The sequence below is a fragment of the Lutra lutra genome, chromosome 2 (assembly GCF_902655055.1).
Source record: "Lutra lutra chromosome 2, mLutLut1.2, whole genome shotgun sequence".
Taxonomy (NCBI): Eukaryota; Metazoa; Chordata; class Mammalia; order Carnivora; family Mustelidae; genus Lutra; species Lutra lutra.
Window position 1 is genome coordinate 153,691,980 of NC_062279.1, and position 25,125 is coordinate 153,717,104.

General features: G+C 41.5%; 1 protein-coding gene across 10 annotated transcripts in view; it reads right to left on the reverse strand.

The window, feature by feature from the left end:
• LDB2 (LIM domain binding 2) overlaps positions 1–25,125 on the reverse strand; it is a 380,811-nt gene that overhangs the window by 228,453 nt on the left and 127,233 nt on the right. For all 10 annotated transcript variants that reach the window (XM_047718957.1, XM_047718956.1, XM_047718955.1 and 7 more), the window contains exon 2: positions 17,153–17,255. In XM_047718957.1, the coding sequence (XP_047574913.1) occupies positions 17,153–17,255 (103 nt within the window). The remainder of the gene's footprint in view (positions 1–17,152; positions 17,256–25,125) is intronic.

Consider the following 25,125-nt stretch of genomic DNA (forward strand, 5'->3'; position numbering starts at 1 on the left):
CAACTCAGAAATATATGACCAGGAAAAACTTCTCCCAATCTAAAATGCTACTTATGGACTTAAATCAAGCCTTTATAAAAACTGCACAAACTTTCTCAAGTAATTGGGATCAAAAACATAATTTGATAATTGATAGTAGTTATAGTCAAGTTTTACAAATTCTTAGTTCTGATTCAGATACACAGAGTTACAGGACTTTTGTCACCTCCAGGGATGGCGAGCCCTGCCTCTCATTCCAAGGCAGACCATTTTCATATTGGACCACTGGTTTTTTGAAAGATCTTCCTTTTAAAGCATGACAACCTATCAGCATGTTACTTCCATCACTCCCAACTAGTTCTGGTTTATTCATTGAACAGATACTATTCAGTGCCCACTGTAGTGTCAGGTGAAGTATTAGGTATTGGAGAGGAGAGATGAAAAGACTATAATCACTGTCTGAAGACATGTGTGATGAGATCCCACCTGAGCCTCACATAAACAGATAACCGTGAACGACGGGAGCTCCGCCATGACAGATGAATGCACCACATAGCGGGAGCACAGAGAGCAGAGACCATCAGTCCTCCAGGGAGAGCTAAGGAGAGAGGTGGGAGGTAAAGAATGAGAACTGGCTCATTCTATGCTCAGTCTAAAACTTCTTTGCCTTGTCTGCCTGATGAACGCATAGCAACCCTCGTGTTCACTTTAATTTGTCTCTTCTCCTAGGTACATTTATTTTCCTAGATTTTGTTCACCCTTTATCACTTCCTCAGAGAGGTTTAGCTTGACCTGCCTTCTACTGCCACCTCTGGAGAGACTGGTTCAAGCCTCCCACTTGCTCCCATGGCATCCCGTATACTCTGCATGTACCGCTTATCACCACTGAAATTAATGACTAATGAATGTATCTCCATTTTGTTAGCTGTCTATCCCTTGAGACTCTAAAGTCTAAATCATCTAAAATTATTTAGATTCTAGAGTCCCGCTTATAAACCTCGTGAAAGCAGGTACCATGGCTGTCTCACTGACCGCATCTTCAGAGGAAGAGCAGATTGAAGGGCATAGAGGAACACATTTGTTAAGCAAACACACGAACAGTTAAGTGCACTGTTTCTTACACAATAAGAAGGTTTGGTGTTCTTTTACCTACAACAAGCTTTGGCTGGTTTAATGCGTAGTTAACAGGAATTAACTTATGTTCGCAGGTTTGTCCATCCTGCTTCTAGATCCATGGGAGGAGAGGCCACCAGAGGATGGCATTTTATAATCATAGATAGCTAAGGATTTGGAATTCTCTGTCAGAAAGGGTGGAGGAGAAACACTGTCCCAAGGCCCTGAAGGGCAGTAACCACAGAGAGAGGATTCGGAGCTTCACGTGGTCAGGCCCACCCCTCCCTATTGACTAGTGAATACATTAAAAAGTAAAGGACAGGGTCGCCTGGGTGGCTCAGTGGGTTAAAGCCCCTGCCTTCGGCTCGGGCTCATGATCTCAGGGTCCTGGGATCGAGCCCCACATCAGGCTTTCCGCTCAGCGGGGTGTCTGCTTCCTCCTCTCTCTCTCTCTGTCTGCCTCTCTGCCTACTTGTGATCTCTGTCTGTCAAATAAATAAATAAAATCTTTAAAAAAAAAAAAGTAAAGGACACTCATGGAATTTGACAGTCCACATCCTATTTTTTATATGTCTCATGTGCTCAAAACCCAACAGTCTTTTGAAACCATGGAGAAACTCCTTAAAGTCAAACCAAACCATTGATCATTTCCCCCCAAATACTTTCTTTGCCTCCCTTGGGATGGGCTTCTTTCACTCTGTTCCTTCCTCATTGACCCCTCACCTTTATCTCTGCCCACCCAAATTCTACACATTGTCTCTGCCATGCCTACCAACCCCTGCCCCTCTGCCAACAGGAAATAACCTCTCTTCTTGGGCTTCACTGGGCACTTTCCACTTGTTTGATGACACTCGTCAGGAGGTCTTATATCGTAACTATGTACTTGTCTCATGTGCGTGGTAGGTAGATGCTAGGATGGTCCCCAAGATACCACTCCCTAGTGTATACACCCTACATAATCCCCTCTGCTTGAGTGTGAGAAAGACCTGTGACTGGGGTGAGGTATCACTTCATAATATGTTACATTAAATGGCAGAAGGACCGTGCAAATGTAAAGTCCCTAAGCAGATGAATTTTGTGTTCATCAAAAGGGAGAATGATGTCACCATGGGGCTTTACCTGATTGAGTAAGCCCTTAATGTCAGAGAGATTCGAATAATTCTGTTGGTCTAGCAAGAATAAGGTGCCATGTTGTGCAAGGGACTACATGCCATGAAAGAGTGGGAGGCTTCTAGGAGCTAAAAACATTCTCTAGTTAACAGCAAACAAGAAGGTAGGAACTTCCATCCTACCACTGCAATAAACTGAATTTTGTCAGCAACCCTGAGACTTAGATGGGACCACTGTTCCAAGTGACACCTTGATTTCAGTGCTGCGAGACCCTGCACAGAGAATCCAGTTAACTAGTGCCTGGACTCCTAACCCACAGAAATTGTGAAATAATAAATGTATGTTGATCTAAGCTGCTACATTTGTGGCAATTTGATATGCTGCAATAGAAAACTAGAACACCCATCAGATAGGTTGCCTCCAATTTTCTGTACATAATTATATTCAATGAATTTGTTGAGCCTTCCTATTATACTTGACTCCGAGAGATTCCAAAGATGATTCAAAGAACAAAATTATATATGTCCCCAGAAACCATATGACTTCTAGACTATATCCACTAAAAAAGGAGGGTACAATTTTTAATTAGTCACTAAGTAGAGTCTTGTGTTTCACAAATTGAGAGACATGAATTTGAATCCTGGGTCTGTCACTAACCAGCTGGATTCCCTTGCACAAGTCAAAGCCAAGTCAGCTTTTTGGTATGTTATCTATAAATAATCATTATAATAACTACTTCCTGTTGATAAACTTCCATGTACTGAGGACTGTATATATATTATTTGCAAATACCATTATATCACTGCCAGAGAGGTATTATGTTCATTTTACAGATGAAAACAGTGAGGTTCATAGGAAAGGTCAGAAACCTTAGATATAACAATCAAGGTCACGTGGTTATTGCAGGACAACATTAATATTTGAAGCTTCTCTGTCTGCAACCTGGGCTATTTCTCTTTAAAACGAGGGGTTATTTTGTTACTATAAAGTCCTCTTTAATCAGATCATCCTGGAAGCACAGCCTGAGTGTGCAGTTCGCATAGCCCAAGGCAAAGAGAGGGCCTGAGGGCCTTTCTCTCCCGCACCTCAGAAGTGAGTCACATCTGAGTTCTGGCGCTGTAAAAGTGTGCAGTCTGAGACAATGACAGAGACCCAGAGCCCAGGCAGAGAGATTGCATGGGTTTAAGAACTCATTTACTTAGAACAGTGGAAAAGGAAGTCAAGCGTGAACTTCTGAGCTTCAAAGATATTCTCAAGGCCCATTTGGGAATAAGCATAAATCTTCAAATTTATCCAAAGTTTAGCAAATTCACAATGACAAATGTAACAGTTCCTCTAAATTGAAGTTCATCTCTTGGCAGTTTTGAAGGCTTGGAGAAAATGCCAGCAACAAGGACTTGGAAGGAAATAAATCTTTAGATTCCCTGAAAACATAGATAGTTATTATGGAAGACATATGGAGGATCCCATACTGCGTTGAAAAAGAAAATTTATAAATGTCAGCTTCGTAGCAGCGATGTTGGAAGGATTTAAGCAATCTACACTTAACTATGATGAGAAAAATATGCTGGGGGAATGCTTTTGCCATTAAGAACTAATTATTCTTAACCTGTGCTGTTTCTGGGAGGAACCGATGAGAGAGAGACAGAAGGCTCCAGAATCCAGAACAAGGAATTAGAATTTTTCACCCAACAGATAACATTTAAAGATCTTCTACTGTTTAAAAAAAGTTGCTGAGAAGCAGGATGGTAAGGACCACAATATGGGTGTCTACGGCAGGAGAGCTGAGTTCTGAGTCTGGAGAGGCCTCATTTCTTCATCTCTACAGTATAAACGGTTAATACAACACCTGCTTCCAGGCCCATAGTGAGGCTGGAAGGAGACACTGCCATCCAGTCTTACTTACCCAATATTAACCACAGACCTCCTCTCTGTCCCTTACAGCAGCAGGCATGGAGGCTACAGAGAGAAGAGTAAAACACTGTCCTCTCCCTCCATGAGCTTACAGATGGTCCTGATTTATGAGAGAATTTTATAAACTGCAAAGCATTATCAGAATGCTTGTCATTTTAACTCATTAACCGATCCAGGAGATTACTGCTGGACACATTTGGAAAACATCAACACAAGAATCCACTAAATATTTGACTTTTTTTTTTTTTCAAATGATATCATAGCAAGAATTACTTATTTTAGACTAAAAATTGGAATCTGTATCTTTTTCAACAAAACCACAGCTAACATTTGAAAGTCTTTTTTTTAATTATTATTACTATTTCCTTTCCAAAAAGAAAGAAGTAATAAATAAAATTGCAATTCAAAATCAGGGAAAGTAGAGAGAGAAAAGGTATCATGTACACTCCTTGTTTTCCTGGGGACCTTCTTCCTGAAGGTCCTGAATGCAGATGGTGCCAATTAGACCGTGCCCTGGTTGGCAGCAAAGCCCAGAGCTAAGAATGGGAAGAACAGAGGAAATGCCAACTGTCAAGAGATACAAAGGGATCTCAGGAAAGATACGACAAACATCTAATGAGAAATATACAACTTTTTAGAACTTCCGTAACTAATGTCAATGAGGCAATATTGAAGACGAGCTTGGATTTAATAAATCTTAAAATTTCCACAGCTGGGCCTGCTTGCACAGGGCTGGTGGACCATTTTCTTAAATAAGGCATGGCGCTGGTCTGACACTAGTTTAACAAGGTAATTATCGAGTGAAAAATAGCCCCACACTGCTGTGAACCTGAGTAATAACTCTCATAATTACTGATTTGGGGGCCCATCTTTTAAAAAAAAAATAATAGATCTCTAAGTACTAAAGCATTTTATAGGAAATACATGTGGGTACAGTGTCTAGAAGTATGGAGCACTATTAAGGATGTAATTAGCAGTTTATTTACATAATCCATCAAACACCATTTATCATTTCTGTCATGGTTCTATTGAAGAGAAGCAAATAAGCACAGGGACTTGAAGCTACTTTACATAGGTAACCTTAGAAAAGTTGATTATGACCAAATTTTGTAAGGCCTAAAAGTTGGACATTCCTAAATACCTCAACTGAAAAGTGAAGCAACATAGCTGACTTTATCAAATGCTTGTATGCTTTCATACACAGGACACGACACACATTTCCAGAGGAAATTTACGTGGACAAAAGTACCTTTCAGGTAACTAAGTTCCATTTTTGAACAATTTTCACACTTGTCTTAATTCTGAAACACAGACACAAATGGTCATTCTTTCACTGAGAACTACCTGAAATGGTTGATTTTTCTTGGAATGTGAGAGCAGCCCAGAGATACCTTGTGTATCTGTGAAGAAACACCCTCCCACATATTACTGACTAGGCTTGCCTCCTTTTTTTTTTTTTTTTTTTTTAAATTTTATTTATTTATTTGACAGAGAGAAATCACAAGTAGGCAGAGAGGCAGGCAGAGAGAGGAGGAAGCAGGCTTCCTGCTGAGCAGAAAGCCCGATGTGGGGCTCGAACCCAGGACCTGGGATCATGACCTGAGCCGAAGGCAGCGGCTTAACCCACTGAGCCACCCAGGCGCCCCCTAGGCTTGCCTCCTAATTCAGTGGGTTGAGCCACTGCCTTCGGCTCTGGTCGTGATCTCGGGGTCCTGGGATTGAGTCCCTTGTCGGGCTCTCTGCTCGGCGGGGAGCCTGCTTCCCTCTCTCTCTCTCTGCCTGCCTCTGTCTACTGTGATCTCTCTCTGTCAAATAAATAAATAAAATCTTGCCTCCTAATTCGATTCTGGAAGAACTCTTCTGGTTTTTCATTGCCCTCAATGTAAACTAACCCATCCTAGCATAGCAAATAATGTATTTTCAAAGTAAAACCCCAACAATAAAATTGTAAATGAGATTATTTAAAGGCAGGATGAAGTCAGACATCAGTACTTCCAGAAAAGTTTGTAAAAATAGTATAAAGCTCGGGACACCTGGGTTAAAGCCTCTGCCTTTGGCTCAGGTCATGATCCCAGAGTCCTGGGATGGAGCCCCTGAGCTCCCTGCTCTCAGCAGGGAGCCTGCATCCTCCTCTCACTGCCTGCCTTTCTGCCTACTTGTGATCTCTGTCTGTCAAATAAATAAAATCTATTAAAAAAATAGTATAAAGTTCTATTTGCTCTAGGTAAAATGGAGAACTTGTCTCATAAAAAGGGAGTGGTTTTATTACCATGTTCCCAAGTCACCTTTCTTACTCTTTCTACAGATCTTCAGAATGATTCTGAACCTCAATTATTGTCAGTTTGAAGTCTTCCTGCGTTATCGAAAAGCCAAAGACACATGTTGCACCATGGAAGTTCTCATCCAAGAGGAGATTAAAGACAGCACCAATTAGGAAAGGACAAACTTCACAAAAATAAACAACTACATCATGATGGTTGTGTGAAGCTGATTCTCTTGGAATGATAATAAAAGCAAAATACATGAAAGCACCAAGTTCTACAAGCTCCTGAATTCAAATACTCTAACATGACTATCTTGATTAAACAATAAATATTCAAACATACCACAATGGGTGATTTCATCATGGAGACTTTCTTTTTTTTTTTTTTTTTTTTGATTTTAAATATAGCAATTCTTTTATTTCCTCTCCAAATTTACCATTGGAATTTCATGGGGATTCTGGATATTTATTTATTTATTTATTTATTTTTAGTTTCATTATTTTTTATTTCTCCTAACAGATTTCTTTTTTTTATTATTAATTTTATTTTTTATAAACATATAATATATTTTTATCCCCAGGGGTACAGGTCTGTGAATCACCAGGTTTACACACTTCACAGCACTCACCATAGCACATACCCTCCCCAGTGTCCATAATCCCACCCCCCTCCCAACCCTCTCCCCCCATCAACCCTCAGTTTGTTTTGTGAGATTAAGAGTCACTTATGGTTTGTCTCCCTCCCAATTCCATCTTGTTTCATTTACTCTTCTTCATGGAGACTTTCTTAATGAAATTCACCTTAACATCACTTAATACAGTTGGTAGATAATGCCAATTTAACCCTACCGCAACAAATGCTTTATTTTACTTCACTTGCATAAACGGGGTGCATCTACAACATGAAAACACAGCACAAAAGTGAAGATTAAGCTATACATTGACTTGTGGGGATGATGCCCCAGATAAGCTCACCCCACTAAATAAGATCACAAATCAGAATTACAAAAGGAAATGCTGCACGCATCTCAGCACTGGCTTTCCAAATGTTTTATGTTTAAAAGTGATACCAAGGGACGCCTGGGTGGCTCAGTTGGTTAAGCAGCTGCCTTTGGCTCAGGTCATGATCCCAGCGTCTTGGGATCGAGTCCCACATCGGGCTCCTTGCTCGGCGGGGAGCCTGCTTCTCCCTCTGCCTCTGCCTGCCATTCTGTCTGCCTGTGCTCGCTCTCTCTCACTCTCTCTCTGACAAATAAATAAAAAAAAAATCTTAAAAAAAATTAAATTAAATTAAAAAAAATAAAAGTGATACCAATATTGTATTTTGAATAGAGTCTAAAAATATAGTGGTAACCATTATTAAGAACAAGTTCATAAACAAAAGCAGAAGGCATCTATTTAAAAAGATCTAGTAAAGGCCTGCAAATAGTAAATCCTAGAAACAATAGTTCATCAGATCTTTATCACCTCCAAGGCACGAGATTTTGCTCATTCGTTTTCTTATTTCCAAGACAGAGAAAGAGGACACATGGAAAGTCCTTGAGAAATGTTAAATAGAAAATAGGCATTTCAACTGAAATTAAATACATTAAGATTCATTCAGTAAGATTCATGTACCTAGTTAACCATTGCTGAGGACTACTTATTCTATGAAATTTGGTGGCACAATAGGACTTAATAGATTGGCAGATTAACCAAGTGGTGCAACTACCATCCCATGGGCCAAAGCACTAAAGGGAAAAAAAAATCACTCCTGGTATTGTGGGTTTGGTAGATGTGATCTTGATTTGGTGTTTGAAATATGAGTCTCAAATCTTTGTTCTGTTTGTGGTTAAATTTCCAAATTGCTCTGTGACATTTCTGTTATTTCCTAATACAAAATGAGTTGCTACAACTTGAGATTGTGATGGTGGAAACTTCTTAAAACAGGGGGGAAAGCATAAGTGCAATGATGTGTCTGTGGTCTAAATAATCAAACCCCTTGAGTAATATTTGTACTATTGACCAGCACTACGTCATTCATTCAGTCCACAAAAATTTCTGAAATCCTTATATTTCCAAGGTGTTGTGGCAAGACGTTTTCTGTCATGGCTGTAGGAAATAAAGAGTCTCAGAAGATTAGAAAGAAGTCTTTGCCAGCCTGAGTCTTTTGTCTCTAAAGTATATTGGGTCACTCCCTTCTCAATGCCTCATGGTACTTTGCCAGCCTGACTCTTTCCAGTGTTGATGTCATTGCATTAAAGTTTGTTGTTTGTGTGTCTCTCCCTTGTTTAACTGTAAGCTCCTTTAAGGCAGGCAATCAGGCAGTCACCACACCCATGTGTGTATGTATGCTGAGCACCTGCACAAGTGCTGGGGTAGGCAGCTGTGGAATGCTTGCAATGGGGACTTTGGATTTAAATTCAGGGAGTCTTCAGCCTGCACTCCCATGCTCTGTTGAGCTGTTTCATTCTATAGGTGGGGCTGGTGAGTACAGCTGCTGAACACAGAGGTAAGACCACTGTGAATAACAGGGCCAGGTAAATCTTTTACAAGTTATTTTCATATGATGGGTCATGCTTACATCCCATTGCATCTACTCTGGAATTACCAAGATTTCATATCTGAGAATGGACTGGGTTCTTTCAAGTAGGGCTCCCAGATTTAAGAAAGAAAAACACAGGACACCTAGTTAATTTTGGATTTTAGATAAATGACAAATAATTTTAGAGCATAAATATGTCCCAAGCATTGCATTTGTATACTTACATTTTATCTAGCAACCCTATCTTTAAAAGGATGAGTAAATTGGAAGTAAAGAGGATTGAGTGAGACATTTCTCAATAATTTTTTGTTGGGCAGAACATTTATTTTCTTCCGCCCTCAGATAATAAATACCACCAGCACCACCTGCCATTGTGATAATGAAAAAAGAAAAAAAATGCCATATTTGTCCTGTTACTCACTATGGTGTATTTCCATCTTGGTTTGAGAACCATAGGAAGGACATAGGAATAGGAATGCATTCCATGAAGCCAAGAGTCAGGAAATGCATGTGCCAGGATCCCATGGATACCATAGTCACACAGTCTCAAAAACAACTATATAATGTCCATTTCCTGACTAATACCTCATTCAGAACTCCCAAACAAATTCTTATGGGCTATCAGAGAGGCCTGACATGCTCAAATCTGTGTATCTGACAATGAATTTTAACCCCTGAGAAAAGATCCAACAATCATCCCAGATTTCTTAACAGTTTGACATATAAAGGGAAAATTAAAAGTCACCATCCTAAAGATCAATTATAAATATGATAATAATTATATATTTAACTTGTATGGCACTTTAAATTTATTCAAAGCACTTTTCTGTCGATTATCTCATGTGACCATTAGCGTGGTATTTATTAGTGATGAGAGAATGGAATGTCTGCTCAATCTATTGTTACAGCCAATTTGCAACTCTTGATATCATCAATTTGAAACCACAAATGGGAAGACATTCAGTCTCTTTTTACCCTTTCAGAAGTCTGTCAGTTGTGAGCTTTAAGTCTTTTTTTATAGCTAGCCCCAGATTTTGTATTAATGTCACATGAATATTTTCTTTTTGAGCTACTTAGTTGATTATGTTAACTTAAGGTAAGAGTCTTAAATAGAATGAAATCAAAAGTAAATGAAAAATTTGTGATGAACTGCCTTCCTTTCAAAAACTGTCTGCTTCTTTATGACAATGTCTGGCAAATAGCAGAAACTTGTTGAGTTCTGAATGAATGAATCAAGGAATGAATAAAGGTGCAAATGAACTTCAAATGAAAGTCTGCTTTCGTCCTAACTTAATTTACTCCACATCTTGCCAGCCTAATGAAGACTGCTGTTTAAAAGGGTCACACAAGAAAATCACAACTTCAGAGGCTAGAGCCACCCAGAAACCATTTAATGCAGCTCCATGTAAAGGAAAGCTTTTTTTTTTTTTTTTCCCCCAGAATCATCTGAGACAAAGACATCTATGTCAGGATGCAACAAAGATGCCACAATCATCTGGTAATTAACAATCATGACCTACTCTGAGTAGGTGCATTCTTTCCTCTAAGATACACTTCCTAATGCAAAGTTCATTTCCTTTCATCTGGTCATCAGTAAACAAATTATGGAGCATATAAGTGCCTAGTACAGTGGCTGGCACTCAATAAGTGTTTAACAGCTCCTTGTTCCCTGAGCAAAATAGAGAGTGGAAACCTCACTCTTTTTTGAACAGGTCATCATTGTAATAGTTTGGGACTTGTTCATTTATTTTTTTTAAGAGAAATTTTATTTACTGATTGTACAGAGAGAGAGACATCCCAAGCAGGCAGAGCAGCAGGCAGAGAGAGGGGGAAGCAGGCTCCCCACTGAGCAGGGAGCCCGATGTGGGGCTTGATCCTAGGACTCTGAGATCATGACCTGAGCCGAAGGTAGAGGCTTAACTCACTGAGCCACCCAGGCACCCCGGGACTTGTTTAAATTGCCATCTTCGTCTTTAAATTCTTAAGGTTCCCATATAGAAAGAAGACAGGTCTGATTTACCCAAATCCCGAGTTCTCCCTGCTATGTGCCAACTGACTGGATGAGTAGTAGGAATTATCCTCTATTTTAATTCCATGTATTTATTCATGCAATAAGTATTTTCCATGGGCAGCACTCGGCAAAGGTTACATGTTATTTAATCTTATTTAATCTTCACACGTACCCTCTGATGTTGGCATTATTATTATCTTAATGCTGCATAGGAGGAAATTGAGGTTAAGACAGTTTAAGCAACATGCCTCATATCCTTCGCGTGCCTACATCACACAGCTGTACTGGAACAAAAGCTCAAAATGAATCTGCAGGTATCCAAAGACCATAATTTTGATCTTTACCTTCATCAATTTTTAAACAACTGAGGAGTTTTCAGAGAAACAAAGTTGCTTTACTGAGGAAGATCTCAAGGGCCAGCTGGCACTTGTCTCTTGAGAAAGCATAGGGTCTTTAGGCACCAGCGACACCAACCTGGGCCTCTTCAGATCTGGGTGAATTCTATAGAGGCCTTGTTCATAGAAAAGACACGCACGGATTGGAGCCTTGCAAACCCCATCTCCCCCTGTGCTGCAGTGCACCCTTTCTGCATGTAACTTTTTTAAACGGCCACATTTGTGCCAAGTAGTTACTATATGCCGTATCAAAACACCTATGCACATATTCAAGGAGTGATTTTCCCAGAAATACATTTTTAATCATGCAATATGATATTAGAGAAAGAGAAAGTTGGGGAGGGGGAGAAATGCTTTCAGAATTCCTATATAGCAAGCACAATAAAAACACAGCTGAATGACGTGAGCCAATAAAAAGCAGGAGAAAAATAGTAACCAGAGATAGTGAAGCTACTTGAGGCTCATAGAATTTCTCTACCTTAGGGGGACACATCCAAATACACAACACATAAAAACACATATTACAAGACAAAATTGAAGAACTTCGTCAATATCACAATGCTCTCAGAGCTTTCGGGAAAAAAGGGATGTGAGGAAGCAAATGTTAAGGAGAAGCAGCAAGTATAGGAATGGCTCCACTGAGGGGCCGATGGGCAGTGCTTCACAGTAACAGAAGGGACCGGATGACTGAGGACAACAGAAGAAAATAAGGGCATGGGGGACGGTATGTCCTAAAACAATTTTCTTTTTTTTGTTGTTGAGTGAAATGTCCCCCCAGCCCCCAGCAGTTACTGAGAAAAAAACATCAGTCTTGGACCAATGTGACCGTGTAAATGTGTAGTCTCGCGAGAACTCCTTAGTCCAGACAGAATATGGAAGTCAAGATGAAATAAGTATATGATCAAAAACTACTGGATCCACCAACCCAAAATTACAAACAACAGTTAAAGGATTCATGACAGGTGGCTCAGTTAGTTAACTGTCCAACTCTTGATTTCAGCTCAGGTCATGATCTCAGGTCCATGAGATCAAGCCCCTCATCTAGCTCCATGCTCATCAGGGAGTCTGCTGGACATCCCCCCCCCCCCCCCCCCCGCCACCCGCTCCTCCCCCTGCTCATGCTCACTCGTACTCTCTCTAAAAAAATAAATTAAAAAGAAAAAAAAAATTTTTAATTGATTAATGATAATTTTTTCTGAATTGTCCTAGATCTCAATTGGGAGTCAGAAATGCACACAGTAGAATTCAAACAGTAGCTATTTAAGGAGCATTTTCAAAATGCTGGAAACTCTGCTGAACCTTATAAACATCATCTCAACAAGCCCTCCCTTTTTGGGTGAGGTCACTGATGCTCACCAACTACACAAGTAGTAAAAGACAAACCCGGGTTGGAGCTCAGGTCTCAGACCCCAAGCCCCTGACTGAAGCCTTTTCCCTGAAAAGCAGGCCAAAGGACAGAGCCCTGAAACAAGGTGGCTCTTTAGCAGTTAAATCATTTTTTACCTTAATTTCTAAGGCAATGCCAACCTAGACATAGTTTAGTGTTTGGAGTCTTCAGTCTCTCAAAGTACAAAGCCTCACACATTCTCAATCACCTTCTGCTGTCTCTTCTCCTCCTGAACATAACCTATGCACCAGAAATAACAGGGAGTTTCTGAGAAAAGCCTGGGAGGACACAGTCTCTTCTGGGCTGCATTTCAGTAGAAACTGCCCAAGAGAGGGCTTGTGTGACTCCCAGCCAAACAGCGAGTCTTTGCAGCAAGTTCTGCACATGGAGCTCACTTGAAAAACTTCTCCACGACACAGAAGCTACAAGAATGCATTGTTACCAATAGTAATCATCAGGGCTGCCTACTGTATGCTTCGAATGGTCTGAGGCTCTCTGACTGTGCTATCTCACTTAATTTTCACACAAGCCAGTGACGGTTTTATGACATCTTGCGGAGGAGGAAATGGAAGTTCTGTTTATGAATCAAAGCACAAATTAACATTCAAACATGTTTGCTACATGATCCAATCCCCCATCCTATCCAATGTCATGGGAATCAGGAGAACTTTCTCCTTGCATCTCTCCCAGCAAAGAGAGATCTCCTCAATGAACCACATCTTTCCTACAGATGAAGAACATGGCCAACGTGGACCTGGACACAGCCTGGGTCTCCTGGAGGGTTACCTGTACCATCTCCCAAAGGGTGTTTGGACACCTTTTGGTGTATAGGACACCATTCCTTTACATGCACAAAAAGGAGTAGAGAACTAGAAGTACTTGCTTGAGGCTCACAATGAGGGATCAACCTAAAAATGATCACTTTTGTACAAGATAGGAAAGGCAACAGCAGATCATGCTGGACTTAGCATTATAAAGTAAACATACCCATGGCATGAGAATGTCATCCCTCTGCTCCTCTTTGCCTTCTATGTCAAGGAAGCCTTGGTAATTATTTGTGGCGTCTGTTCCTGGAAATGTGTGAATTGACAAATCCATTTCTTTCCCTTTAGCTATGGGGTGATTTAGACATGAGTTGGGGTAGGGAAAGGAGGGTGTCCTGGATTTGACTTTGGAGTCAGCCGACCTGAGACCCAATGACTCACTGCTGGACTCACTGGACCAAGTTCCATTTTCAGAAAGGATGCTTTTCAACTCCAACTGTCTTTAACTACTGATCTGCTGACAAAGAGGGAAGGACCTGTCTCACGTCTCTTCCCCACTTGAGATTCCATGTCATGCAGGGAGAAAACTACCTCTTGGAACTGCCCACTTCTCCAGCTGCTAAAGAAACACCTTCCTGATGCTTGCACCAGGTAGGAACGCACAGCTCAATTTCATGGCCTGCTAACCTTGTCCACCTGTCACCATGCAACACCAACCTCACCCTTGTCTTCCAGGAAGACATCAGCAGTCTCCATCTGGTCCCGTCATATTCCACCTGAGGAGGGAGTTACCCTACCGCCAATCAGGAGGGAAAAGGGTTTGGGGACTGGACTGATGATCAATATGAAGGAGTTTTCTGAAAGAGAAGCTGTATGCTGCCTCCGAAAGCATAATTATTTCCTGAATTATTATATTGCTTGTTCCCCCTTCTAGCTTAAAGTAGATCAGACCTTATCCTAGAGCTTCTCTGAAAACACCAGCAGAGCACTATAGATTACGTTCTTCCCACTTTAGAAAGTCTCGTGATTTAGGTCAAGGAATTGTTTTGCCAACATTCTGTTTGGTGTTATAAATGTCCATTATTCATTCAATCATCCATTCAACAAATATATATTGAGCACCTATTGTGTACAACTTCCTGTATGAATCTGAGAATTCAGCAATAAATAATAGAAAGCTCGTGTTCACACGGAGATGACATTCTAATAGGATGGTGACAGACACCAAGTAAATAAGCCAACACATATTATAGGATTTACTGTAGCTTAGAGATAAGATATCTTAGAGCCAGACGGACCCTGTAAACACATAGAGATGGGGAGAGAAAAGGAAGGAAAAAAAATTTTTTTCTAGTAGAGACTAAATAAACTCCTTCTGACATATTTCTTGGTACCTAAGATAAATGTAATTTGGGGAAATACTTCACATAGAGAAATGGAATAGCCACGTCTTATTTTCTTTCTCAGAAATCCAGGGCTGTCAGCTCCCCAGGAGGTCTCGAGGAAGAGCTGCAGCCTGCTGCCCAACACTGGCAGGTGTTTTCACAGCCTGGCACCCACTGCCTGGACTGTGAACGGGTTAAAGTGTCAGCGCCAGAGCTGGGAGCGCTGCATAAACAGTGTGCGTCAGGCGTTCTAAGCATGCTTCCTCTTCCCTGTCTCCCCGTCCTGTGCTGTCAATCACCTGTCACTTGCCCACACATCAGCAGCATTGTGCACATCACCAGGCTGTCAGCAAAGCAGCTGATGAGACTCGGCTCCAAACTGTCAATCATCTTTGCTTCTCTTCTCTGCTCAGGAAATATTTTGGCTCACAGAAACAAAGGAACCTGGACAACAATGGCTTATAGTCAGGCGTTTACTCTTGTGCATGGGTATAAGTAAGATCTTAAATCAGTGCTGATCATGACTTACCCTCAAATGGTGCTGAGGTTGGGGGCTGGGCAGAAGGAAGACTGAAACCCTGTTGCATTAGTATGATGTACTCTAAAACTGTAATTCTAGTTCCCTGAGCAGACCCTGATGGATTCACAAAGCAAACACAAAAACAAAAACAAGCAAACCCCCCCAAAACAAAAAAACAAAACGAAATGAAACAAAGAAACCCACAAGAACATAAAACAATGATAACTGGAAGTTATCTGAGCTTGTGCCTCTACAGAAAATAAGAAGGCTCAGAGGATGGATGACTGCACGGTTCGAAATTATTCACCATTGATCAGGCAGGCTTTTGGGGAGAGAGTAATTGTTGGATTGCGGAGTTCATTTATCTCCCGGGACTTCTGAAACAGCGGCTTCTGCACCCAACTCTCCTACTCTCCAGGGCACGAGGCTGCTCAGGGGCACCCACACACAGGAAAGCAAGTTCACTCTGCAGGACCCCCAGGAGCTGGGCTTGCCAGTGATTACGACAGGAGTCCTTATGTTGAATGCAAAGACACTCTGTCTGGCAGACCAGCAGCCCCTCTCGCCCAAAATACTTACCAGAAACATCCCGCACCCTTAAAAGCCCACAACAAAGACATCTAAAGAGATGTTCCTGGCAATGAGTTCCAATTGAGCAGCAAGTTCAAGTTGTGCTGATCTCCCCAGTTTGCCACTTGGGCAAAATCACCAAGCATGTATTAGCATAATTAATCAGCTCATCATACAATAGATCCAAATACTACTAAGTTGTCCAAAGTCCTCTAAAGTTAAAAAAAAAAAAAAGGAAAACACTCTAGTGCCTTTGAAACATATTTAGCAAAAATCAGACTTTTAATCATGTTTCTCATGAGCCTTATTATCTATCATTGCCCAATGCTCTAGAATGGCGAGTTCGTACACATGGTGGTTGGTTCCATCATCATCTCTGTGTTTGTGACATTTGGGATGTTTTACCCTCTGACAGATCCTTTCATACGTGCAACCTGATTTCTGAAAACACATCTCTTTCTGATCTAACCGGACATTAATTGGTTTTGTGCTGATGTTTCTATGCCTCTTGGTCTTATAGCACAACTAGCAAATCTGGTCTCTGACAAGTTGGCTGAACCTAATCAGGACAAATCCGCTGCTACCCAAGGTGCCACAGGCAGTAATTTGAGGATCTTTACAGAGTTATCACTCGCTGGAAAGACAAGGGACTATAATTCCGTCAACACTAATCCAAAACTGTATGTTCAAGGCAGGGGTGGCCTCTCTCCCCCACCCCCAAGAAAAGATAGCACTTGTCAGATAAATACCTGATATAATTGATAAGAAGAAATTAGGAGGCTGGCTGATGCAGTGATTATGAGAATTTCTTTCTTCCTTCCTTCTTTCCTTCCTTCCTTTCTTTCTTTCTTTAAGGAACGTTCAGAAGTGGAACATTGGGTGTAAAGTGTCAGCTGTCAGGGATAAAGCAGGGTCACAGGGAAGAGGTGGATGGAAACCCCGCCATCCAGCTCCCACTTATCATTGGGTGACTTGGTTCATATTTGCCTCACTTGCTAAACAGACAGGTGCCTAAACATTCTCAGCCTCGAAAGAAAACTCTCTCAGCCGACTCAGACTGCCACCCGGTGACAAAGCCCTGACGGGAAGCAAGAACCTCCTCAGGATGGGAGGTGTTACTTTCAGACTGTCAGCCCTGTGCTGTTCTCTGAAGACCCCTGTGGTTTTCTTACAGGCGCAAAAAGAAGAAATATGAGAAAAATAAACTTCTTTCTTACTGTATCGCTTTGGTCCATCTTCCAAACAAAATGAAAGGGTTAATGTGGCGTCGTCTTCAAAAAACTCGGTGGCAAACGCGTCCCACCAGAGGTTGTCGCTATCCTGCAAAGAGACAGATCATTTATTTAACAGGCAAGAACAGAAACTACCTCAAAAGAAGAAAAGGAAAGCAAAAAGAAAGACAAACCCAGCCACCACTTGCTTGTTACTCAGCATATGTGTGTGGGTGTTCTAGAAGGCGGGTGGGCGAGCGTGTGGTCACTCCTCAAATTAATTGCCTCAAATGGGGACCGGATTCCAATTCAACAAATGAATGAACGCGAACTGAATAAAAATTAATTCTGTAGGACATATTTGGGGAGATTTAATAAATGTACTTTGAAACACAATGTGACATTTCTTAACAAAAAGGGTTTACATTTCATGTGAAATGCATTTAACTTCTTTTTGGGCGCTCTTTCTCTCTGCTCTTTTCAGAATTTGATTTTACAAACAGAAACCACCATACCACAACCAGGTTAAGGAGAGTACATTTTTAAAAGATAATCAGTTCAAAGAGGGGGTGTGTGTGACTTGTAGCCTCACCTTATGCAAACGTCCTATGAGATACAGATATTGCCGCAGACAGAAGTTGCATAACTGTCCAGGGTTGTACAAACACCCATCACATGCATATGGATTGTTCTCAAGGATTGTTTTAAGGTTATAGGCAATCTTGTTGCCTTGTTATTAACATGATCATTAAAAATAGAGCAGTTCAGCAGAATGCAAACTATCCATGTGAACTTTGTTGTCATGCATTGAGGGTCTCTTGTTTGTCCAGAAAATGCTTTGAAACTGGCCCGGTTTAAGGCAGTTAAAATCACTATTTTTTTTTTTTTTAAAGATTTTATTTATTTATTTGACAGAGAGATCACAAGCAGGCAGAGAGGCAGGCAGAGAGAGAAGAGGAAGCAGGCTCCCTGCTGAGCAGAGAGCCCGATGCGGGGCTCGATCCCAGGACTCCGAGATCATGACCTGAGCCTAAGGCAGCGGCTTAACCCACTGAGCCACCCAGGCGCCCCAGTTAAAATCACTATTAATCATTGAGGGGGACGGGGCTCCTATCAGAGCGAATCAGGAGGGTTACGTCAAGCGTCATATTCTAAAAGGGGGCGTCACAGCTGCCCTTGTGCTTTGCATCTTGCCCCGTGTACCCCCAAATTCTTAAGCACAATCTTTTCCCAGAGAATCGCTGATCAGTGCCAAACTTTAAGAGGAGATGTCCTGCAGCTGCCTGTCAGAGGAGGGAGGGGCAGCTCCCCACTCAGTGGCCCCCACTGCCGTGGCCCGGGTGGAGAAACTGCAAGCCTCTCTTCTTCCATTAAGTTGTTCTGCTATGAGGACATTAAGTTGTTGTCATTGGCAGGCGTCAGGAATGAACCTTCAGTCCTGGAAAGAATAATTAAAGGGCCACCAAAGATTGATGCTGTCTGTTCTGGTTTTCAGAAAAGCAACAGCTCAGGCAAATGAGTTTTTTCATCTTTTTTTTTTTTTTTTTTTTCCTGGCTTCCTCCCAATCACCACACCAAAAGCCAATACTTTTCTTGGTAAAATAGAGTAAATATAAAAGCACCCAGGGGCGATTCATGGCTCCACATACAAACTCTCTCTCCTCCCCCGCCCCAAAACAAATATTTATTGAGCACTTATTACATGCAGGCCCTCAGAACACACAGCTGGTTGAGCGATGGGTCCCTACCCTCAAAGGGCTCAAGCCTATGAGCAGGAGACACCCAGGTGAGCTACTAACAGGTAGTCTCCCTCCAGACCCAAGACCACAGCATGAAGTCTGGGTGTCATGGAAGCTGTCAGAGTTTCTAGAAAAATCAGTGGGCTTGGTTGGAAGTGGAAGAAGCAGCTGGGGAAAGAAAACCCATTTGAGAGCCTGGGTACACTGGTTTATTTTATTTCAAATTGCTACACAGATGGTAAAAGAATAATAGTTAACATTTATTGAGTGCTTACCACATGCCAAGCATTATTCTAAGTGCTTTATGTGTATTTTCCTCCTTACTCCTTACTACCTCCCCGGTTTTTTGTTTGTTTGTTGTTGGTTTTGGGTGGGGTTTATTTGTTTTTTTCTTTTCTTTTTTTTTTTTTTTTTTTGGTCCGTTCTCTCCTGTATAATTTAATTTTTTTGTGAGCAGGGGCTCCGTTTTGCTCTAAATTGTGCCGAGCCCATGGTACAACTCAATAGAAGTTGCTCAGTGAATGAATGAAGCCGCTCCCGTTATGTACTACCCCTCCTTTACAACCTCAGAAACCAAAGCACAGGTGGTAAAGGGAACTTGCCAAATACAGTCAGCCGATCAATAGTGGAGCTGGGATTTCGACTCAAGCCCCTCTGACCTCCGAGCCCCACCCTCTGCCTGACTCATTTCTCTGGCAGTCTTTGCCAAGGCAGAGGTTAGGACTTAGAAAGAAGGGGAGGGAGAGTGAAAAGGGAATATTCTGTCTCAGATTGGTCTTTGTCCAGCTCCTTGCTTCCTGCTGCCAGGGACGGTCAGTGTCCCACCTCCCACGGCGAAGTGCCCCATATGGAATGACGTCAGTGGCGGAATTCAGGCCTACTGGCAGCCCTCAGACCCAGGCTTCATCCCAGCTCTCTTCCCAGCGGTGAGCACGGACAACTTAGTTTACCTTCCTGAGCCTGTTTCCTTACTTGCAATTTGAGAAAAATAATAACACAAGAGTAATAATTTTCTTGCGGAGTACATGTGACAACAACCATAATAACAATTATCCTTGCAGAATTGATGTGAGGAGTAAATAAATTAGTGGGTCTAAAGTGCCCAGCAGAATGCCCAGGGCATAGTGAAAATGAATAAAATGCCATTTTCCTGCCTCTACCTACCATCTTTAGCATCATTTTTAAAGGAGGAAGTGTTGCATGTTCTAAAGAACCATATCAAAAATGCCCTTTATAAGAAGCCTGTTGATAAACCAAGCATGTTTCTTCTCATTCCAACTACATGTAATGCATTTACCTGGCAATGACACCTGCCCACAACAGTTAGAACAGGGGTGTATCAAATCTCTTTTGCCCTAGTGATTTCTCAAAGGCCTGTGACTAAATCAGACCCTGCACCTGTATTTGCCTGTCATCTGACTCTGAGTTTCTGGCATTCCTGCTAGGAAATGGAGCAGTGAAAGGCAAAATCCCATGGAGAACCCAGGCTGATCCGAAGGCCCTGGGAGCAAAGGAAGGACTCGGACTGAAGTGAGGGGTAAAAAAAGTGTCAGGGAGCAGCCACACAGAGTCCACAGCACCTGGACACTCAAGGGTTGGAAGGAGTTGAGAAAAGCATAAGAAGGAGACATGCCCTTCCATTCAACCAACTGCAATGGAACATAAGATGAGTCAGCATCTCAGGAAATGTCAGAACAGGTGTGGAGGGGGAAGGTTACATCGGGTGACTATATGCACAAAAGAATCACTTGGCTTTGCTTAGAAGAACATTCCAAAACTAAAAATGAAAAATGTAATTATGCGAGACACAGAATAGTTACAAAAAATATATATATTTTTGGGTTAGCTGATGAATGAATGAATGAATGAATGGAATTCTTTAGCATACCATCACAGACCCAACTTAAGAAACTCACTCTACAACGTTTTCAAGACATCTGGACTGTTGCAATCCTACTTTGTCTCTTGGCTGATATTTCTAAAATGGCACACCAATTTTTTTGATGCATTTTAAAATTATAATTATCAACTATCCCCAGACACTCCTATGTAAAGCTTTTGAATTAGTTTTTAGTTAGGAGAGGATAGGTGTTTATGTAGGAAAAGGAATAAAAGGAGTAACGCTTTGACAAAAAATTGCTGTGAAGTATGGGTCAGTCTTATGTTGACTGTGTGTGAAGGAAGCAGATGATGGAAAAAACACATGCGTCAGGGGCCCTGGGTTAACAGTCGTACCCAGAACTCACTATTTTCTAACGGCTTTACATGAGTTGTACCCTCTTACATTCACAACTATCCAAGTTGCTACCAAGGGGTAGAGCAAGCAGCCTTATGGAGAATTGATATCTTTAACCTCCATGTCACAGTGACTTCAACATGGGAATCCTGCCTCTTACTAGCTGGAGGACCTCAGTCAAGTCACCTGACCTCTTTGCATCTATTTGCTCATGTATCAAGTAGGAATAATAATTTCAGTGCACTCTGAGGACTAAAAAGTAACTGCCTAGCACACAGTAGCTGTAAAATAAATGGCAGTTATTATTACTCATTATTGTTTCATTTGATGCTTAAAATAGTGACAAATAGAGAATCCGTATTTCAGAAACTTCAAACTACTCAGTAAAGATCAGACAGCTAGAATGTGGTGGTAAATCGGAAGTTCACTTACAAGTCTGTCTAACTCTAGTCCAACTTTTAAAGTTGATTTTATTTTTCAGAGCAGTTTTAGGTTCACAGCAAAATTACGAGCGAGGACACTGTTCTATTATCTGCCCCCACACAGCCTCCCACATTATCAATATCCCCTTGTTACAACTGATGAACCTACTAGTCCATGATTTCCTTCAAATAATTCTATTTAAAAAGTGATTTTTCACCTTAGGTTGAAGGTGAAGGTAGTTCACAAGTGTAGAAGAAGCGGCCAGGAGTGCCTAGAGAAAATTTTGCCGGAGCAGATCTCTGACTCGGGCATTTTCAGATTTTGTTCCCTTTCGCCCAACTTCTTGTGCTTGCTCTGAAAATCCACTTCCTTTTTGCTGCCTACTTGAGTTCCTGAGATCAGTTAGGCAATTTGATGGGAGACATTTGCATAATAATTAGGCTAGGTGTTCAGGCTGGCTGAAATGCACCTACAAAGGCTTCTGTGGAACCAAAGAAGAAACCTGTGGCAGAGATCAGACAGTCCTGGGTGGTGGAAGCTCAGTTCTTAGCTCACAGCCACCTCATGAGCTGTGGGCAACAGTAACAGTTCAGCCCCTCCATCGTTCAGCTTTAGTCATCTCAAATGATATGAGCCTTGCAAAGGTTACAGGTGCTCTGCTTGGCCACATGGAAGAAGAGCAAGGGGCCAACGGAATATAAAGAAAACGGACCGGTGAACATTCGGCAGTTGTACCTACAGGCTAGGCTCCCACCTCTTGACTGTAAACCTTGTGCCTCCATCATTGGAGAAATGGAAGAACGACAAAATTCCCAGTTTTCCTTGCAAAGCAGGCAACATAGTCAAGGTTAGCAAGCCAACCGGTAGGAGGTTGCATGAGTAAAGTTGCCAAGTTGTTTTGCAGCAAGGACTCCAAAGAGAAGCTCACCAAGTCTGAAGTTTGAGGGGAGATGAGGCTCAATCCCCTCAAATCAAACTAACTTGGAGATTAGCCAAGGAGGGCCTTGAGACTGACAAGTAGGTCAAGATCAACATTTTGGGACTTCCACATCAAGGTTATGGTAAGACCTCCAAAAAGAACCAAAGGCCTGAGGTCTGATTCCTAGATGTGTGGGATGGGTGTGCAAGGCTATTACTAGCAGTTATAATAGGCATGACATTTGGAATATATGCTGTAAAATATTCCCTCTAGGAAAAGCCATTCTTACCACACTGAAAAGGGCCCAGCATCGTCAGTTTTCTTGTGTAGCCAAGGGACCTCGGGCAACTTATCTCTCTGAACCAAGGGTTCCTGGTTAACCATAGCTGCCTGCCTCTCTTTGCATATGTTGCTATTTGGCCTCCAATGCATAGTATACCCCAAGTTACAGTTTTTGCTCTCCTCTCCCACTGTCCCCCGTGCTAGGAAACCTTGAAAACTCTATCCCCGTTAGCATGTGAATCAAATGATAATTGAATCACTGCCTTATAATCCTCTAGTAAACTGGGAGATACTTAAAGGAGGGACAAGGCATCAGGCTTGGCTCCACCCTCAACAGAGCTCCCACCTATGGATTACCCAATAAAGGAGTAGAAACACGGAATGAGCCAATGGAGAGGCCATACCCATATACCTCCTCAAGTACTGTGGGAGAGTCTACACTCAAAGGCTGGGGAACCAGGATGGTGTTCAAGCTAAGCCCTCTCTCTGTCTCACTTTCCATAAGCAGATGCACCACCCATGCACGTGAGAAGTTCACATGGAGACAGGAATTTTCAAAATGATCTCACATCCATATTGCCATTCCATGCACCACCTTTTGGGTAATTTTCTTGTCCTTTTCAGCAAAATGTTGGTTAAATGAATATACTTCACTGACTGTAACTTAAGGAAGTGAGGTTTTACTTTATTAATTTTTTAAAATAGAGAGTAGAAGATAATGTGAAGACCCATGGGCCCGTTATCTAGCATTAACAATTATAAAAATTCTTATTTTCTTTTTTAAAAGGAATTAAAAATTATAAATAAAATCCCATATCCTGCTCTGTTTTTTTCTTCCCCTCCCCCAGGCTCCCATAAACAACTATCTTGTGGAATTCATTTGGCTCTTCCTACCTCATCTTTTATATTTATACACACATAGGACTCCATTCATATGTGGTCTTATTTTATGTATTTAATATTTAACTTAAATGCTTTCATATGGGGTGCCTGGGTGGCTGGGTGGGTTAAAGAACCTCTGCCTTTGGCTCAGGTCATGGTCTCAGTGTCCTGGGATCAAGCCCCACATCGGGCTCTTTGCTCAGTGGGGAGTCTGCTTTCTCCTCTCTGACTACTTGTAATCTCTGTCTTTCAAATAAATAAATAAAATCTTTTTTAAAAAAATGCTTCCATACATTAAGTTCCTTTCATTAAACCTGCCTCTTTTTTTTTTTTTTTTTTCATTCAACATTGCTTTTTGGAGACCTATGTATTTTATATATTAGGGCTTCTTCCCTTATATAAGCTACATAATAGTGCACTGAATGAATGTAATATATTTTACTTAAGCATTTTGCTACTAATGATCTCTAGACAGTTTCTAATTTTTTTGCTATTACAACAATGCTGTGATAAGTATCTTTATAATGTCGCTTTGTGTACATGTGTAAGAAGTTCTCTGGAGCATATATCTAACTTGGCTGTACACAGGAAAAGGGTATGTACTTGTCTATATTTTGGCTCTCACATTGAGAGGTCTCTGTGCTTCCAAACTGAAGCCTTCTGGTCTGACTGACGTAGGGTAAAGAAGAAACAAGGTGCATTTCTAAGGAATGTCTTTCCAAGTGGGATCTAATAAGAGGATCAACATAATTACAAAACAGAGTCCAACCTGCCAGGAGAAGGATGAGCATCTAAAAGTCCAAACCTGTCTCCTTGGAAAAGGCATGGTTCGATCAGGAGCCAGGTCCTCCCAATCCTTGCTGTTGTTTGGTATCTGAGCAGTACATATTTAGTGTTTAGTGAATATTAATAAGTAAAAAGTGGATTATTTTCCCAAAGCTGGAAAGTAACAATAGCAGAGAGCAGCCTCCAGGTAAATAAAGATGAAATTAACTCAGCCTAAACACAGGCAGGGGGAGTGGTGTCGATAATTCTCGTATATTTTAATTAGGCAAAAATGCCACAGAAGCTTCTCCACTCTAAACAATCTCCGGTATGCATTTCTGTGATTAAAATCCTTGGTCCTTTTGTCCCATCTCACAGGTGAGTCCAAATACCACTGGCAGCGAAATCATATATCAGGACGAGAGAGGCACTCGGGTCAAATAGCCGAAGAGAGGCTTAATTACATTTAAAAATCCACAAAAACATTTTCCTTCCATCCCAGATTCTCTCCTGTTCCCATCTCCGTCCCTTTCCACCAAAAACAGGATCCCAGGGCTAGGGCTGCCCCCCGGCATCTGTAACTTAAGCACTGACAGGTTATGTGGGATTTTTGCCAGAGTAATTATTTTTCAATTCAACAATAATGAGAAATTACCATGGCAACCACTTGTCACGTGGCACACATACACCCCCTCTAAAGAATGAAACCATACATAAAGCATCTATTTCTTGA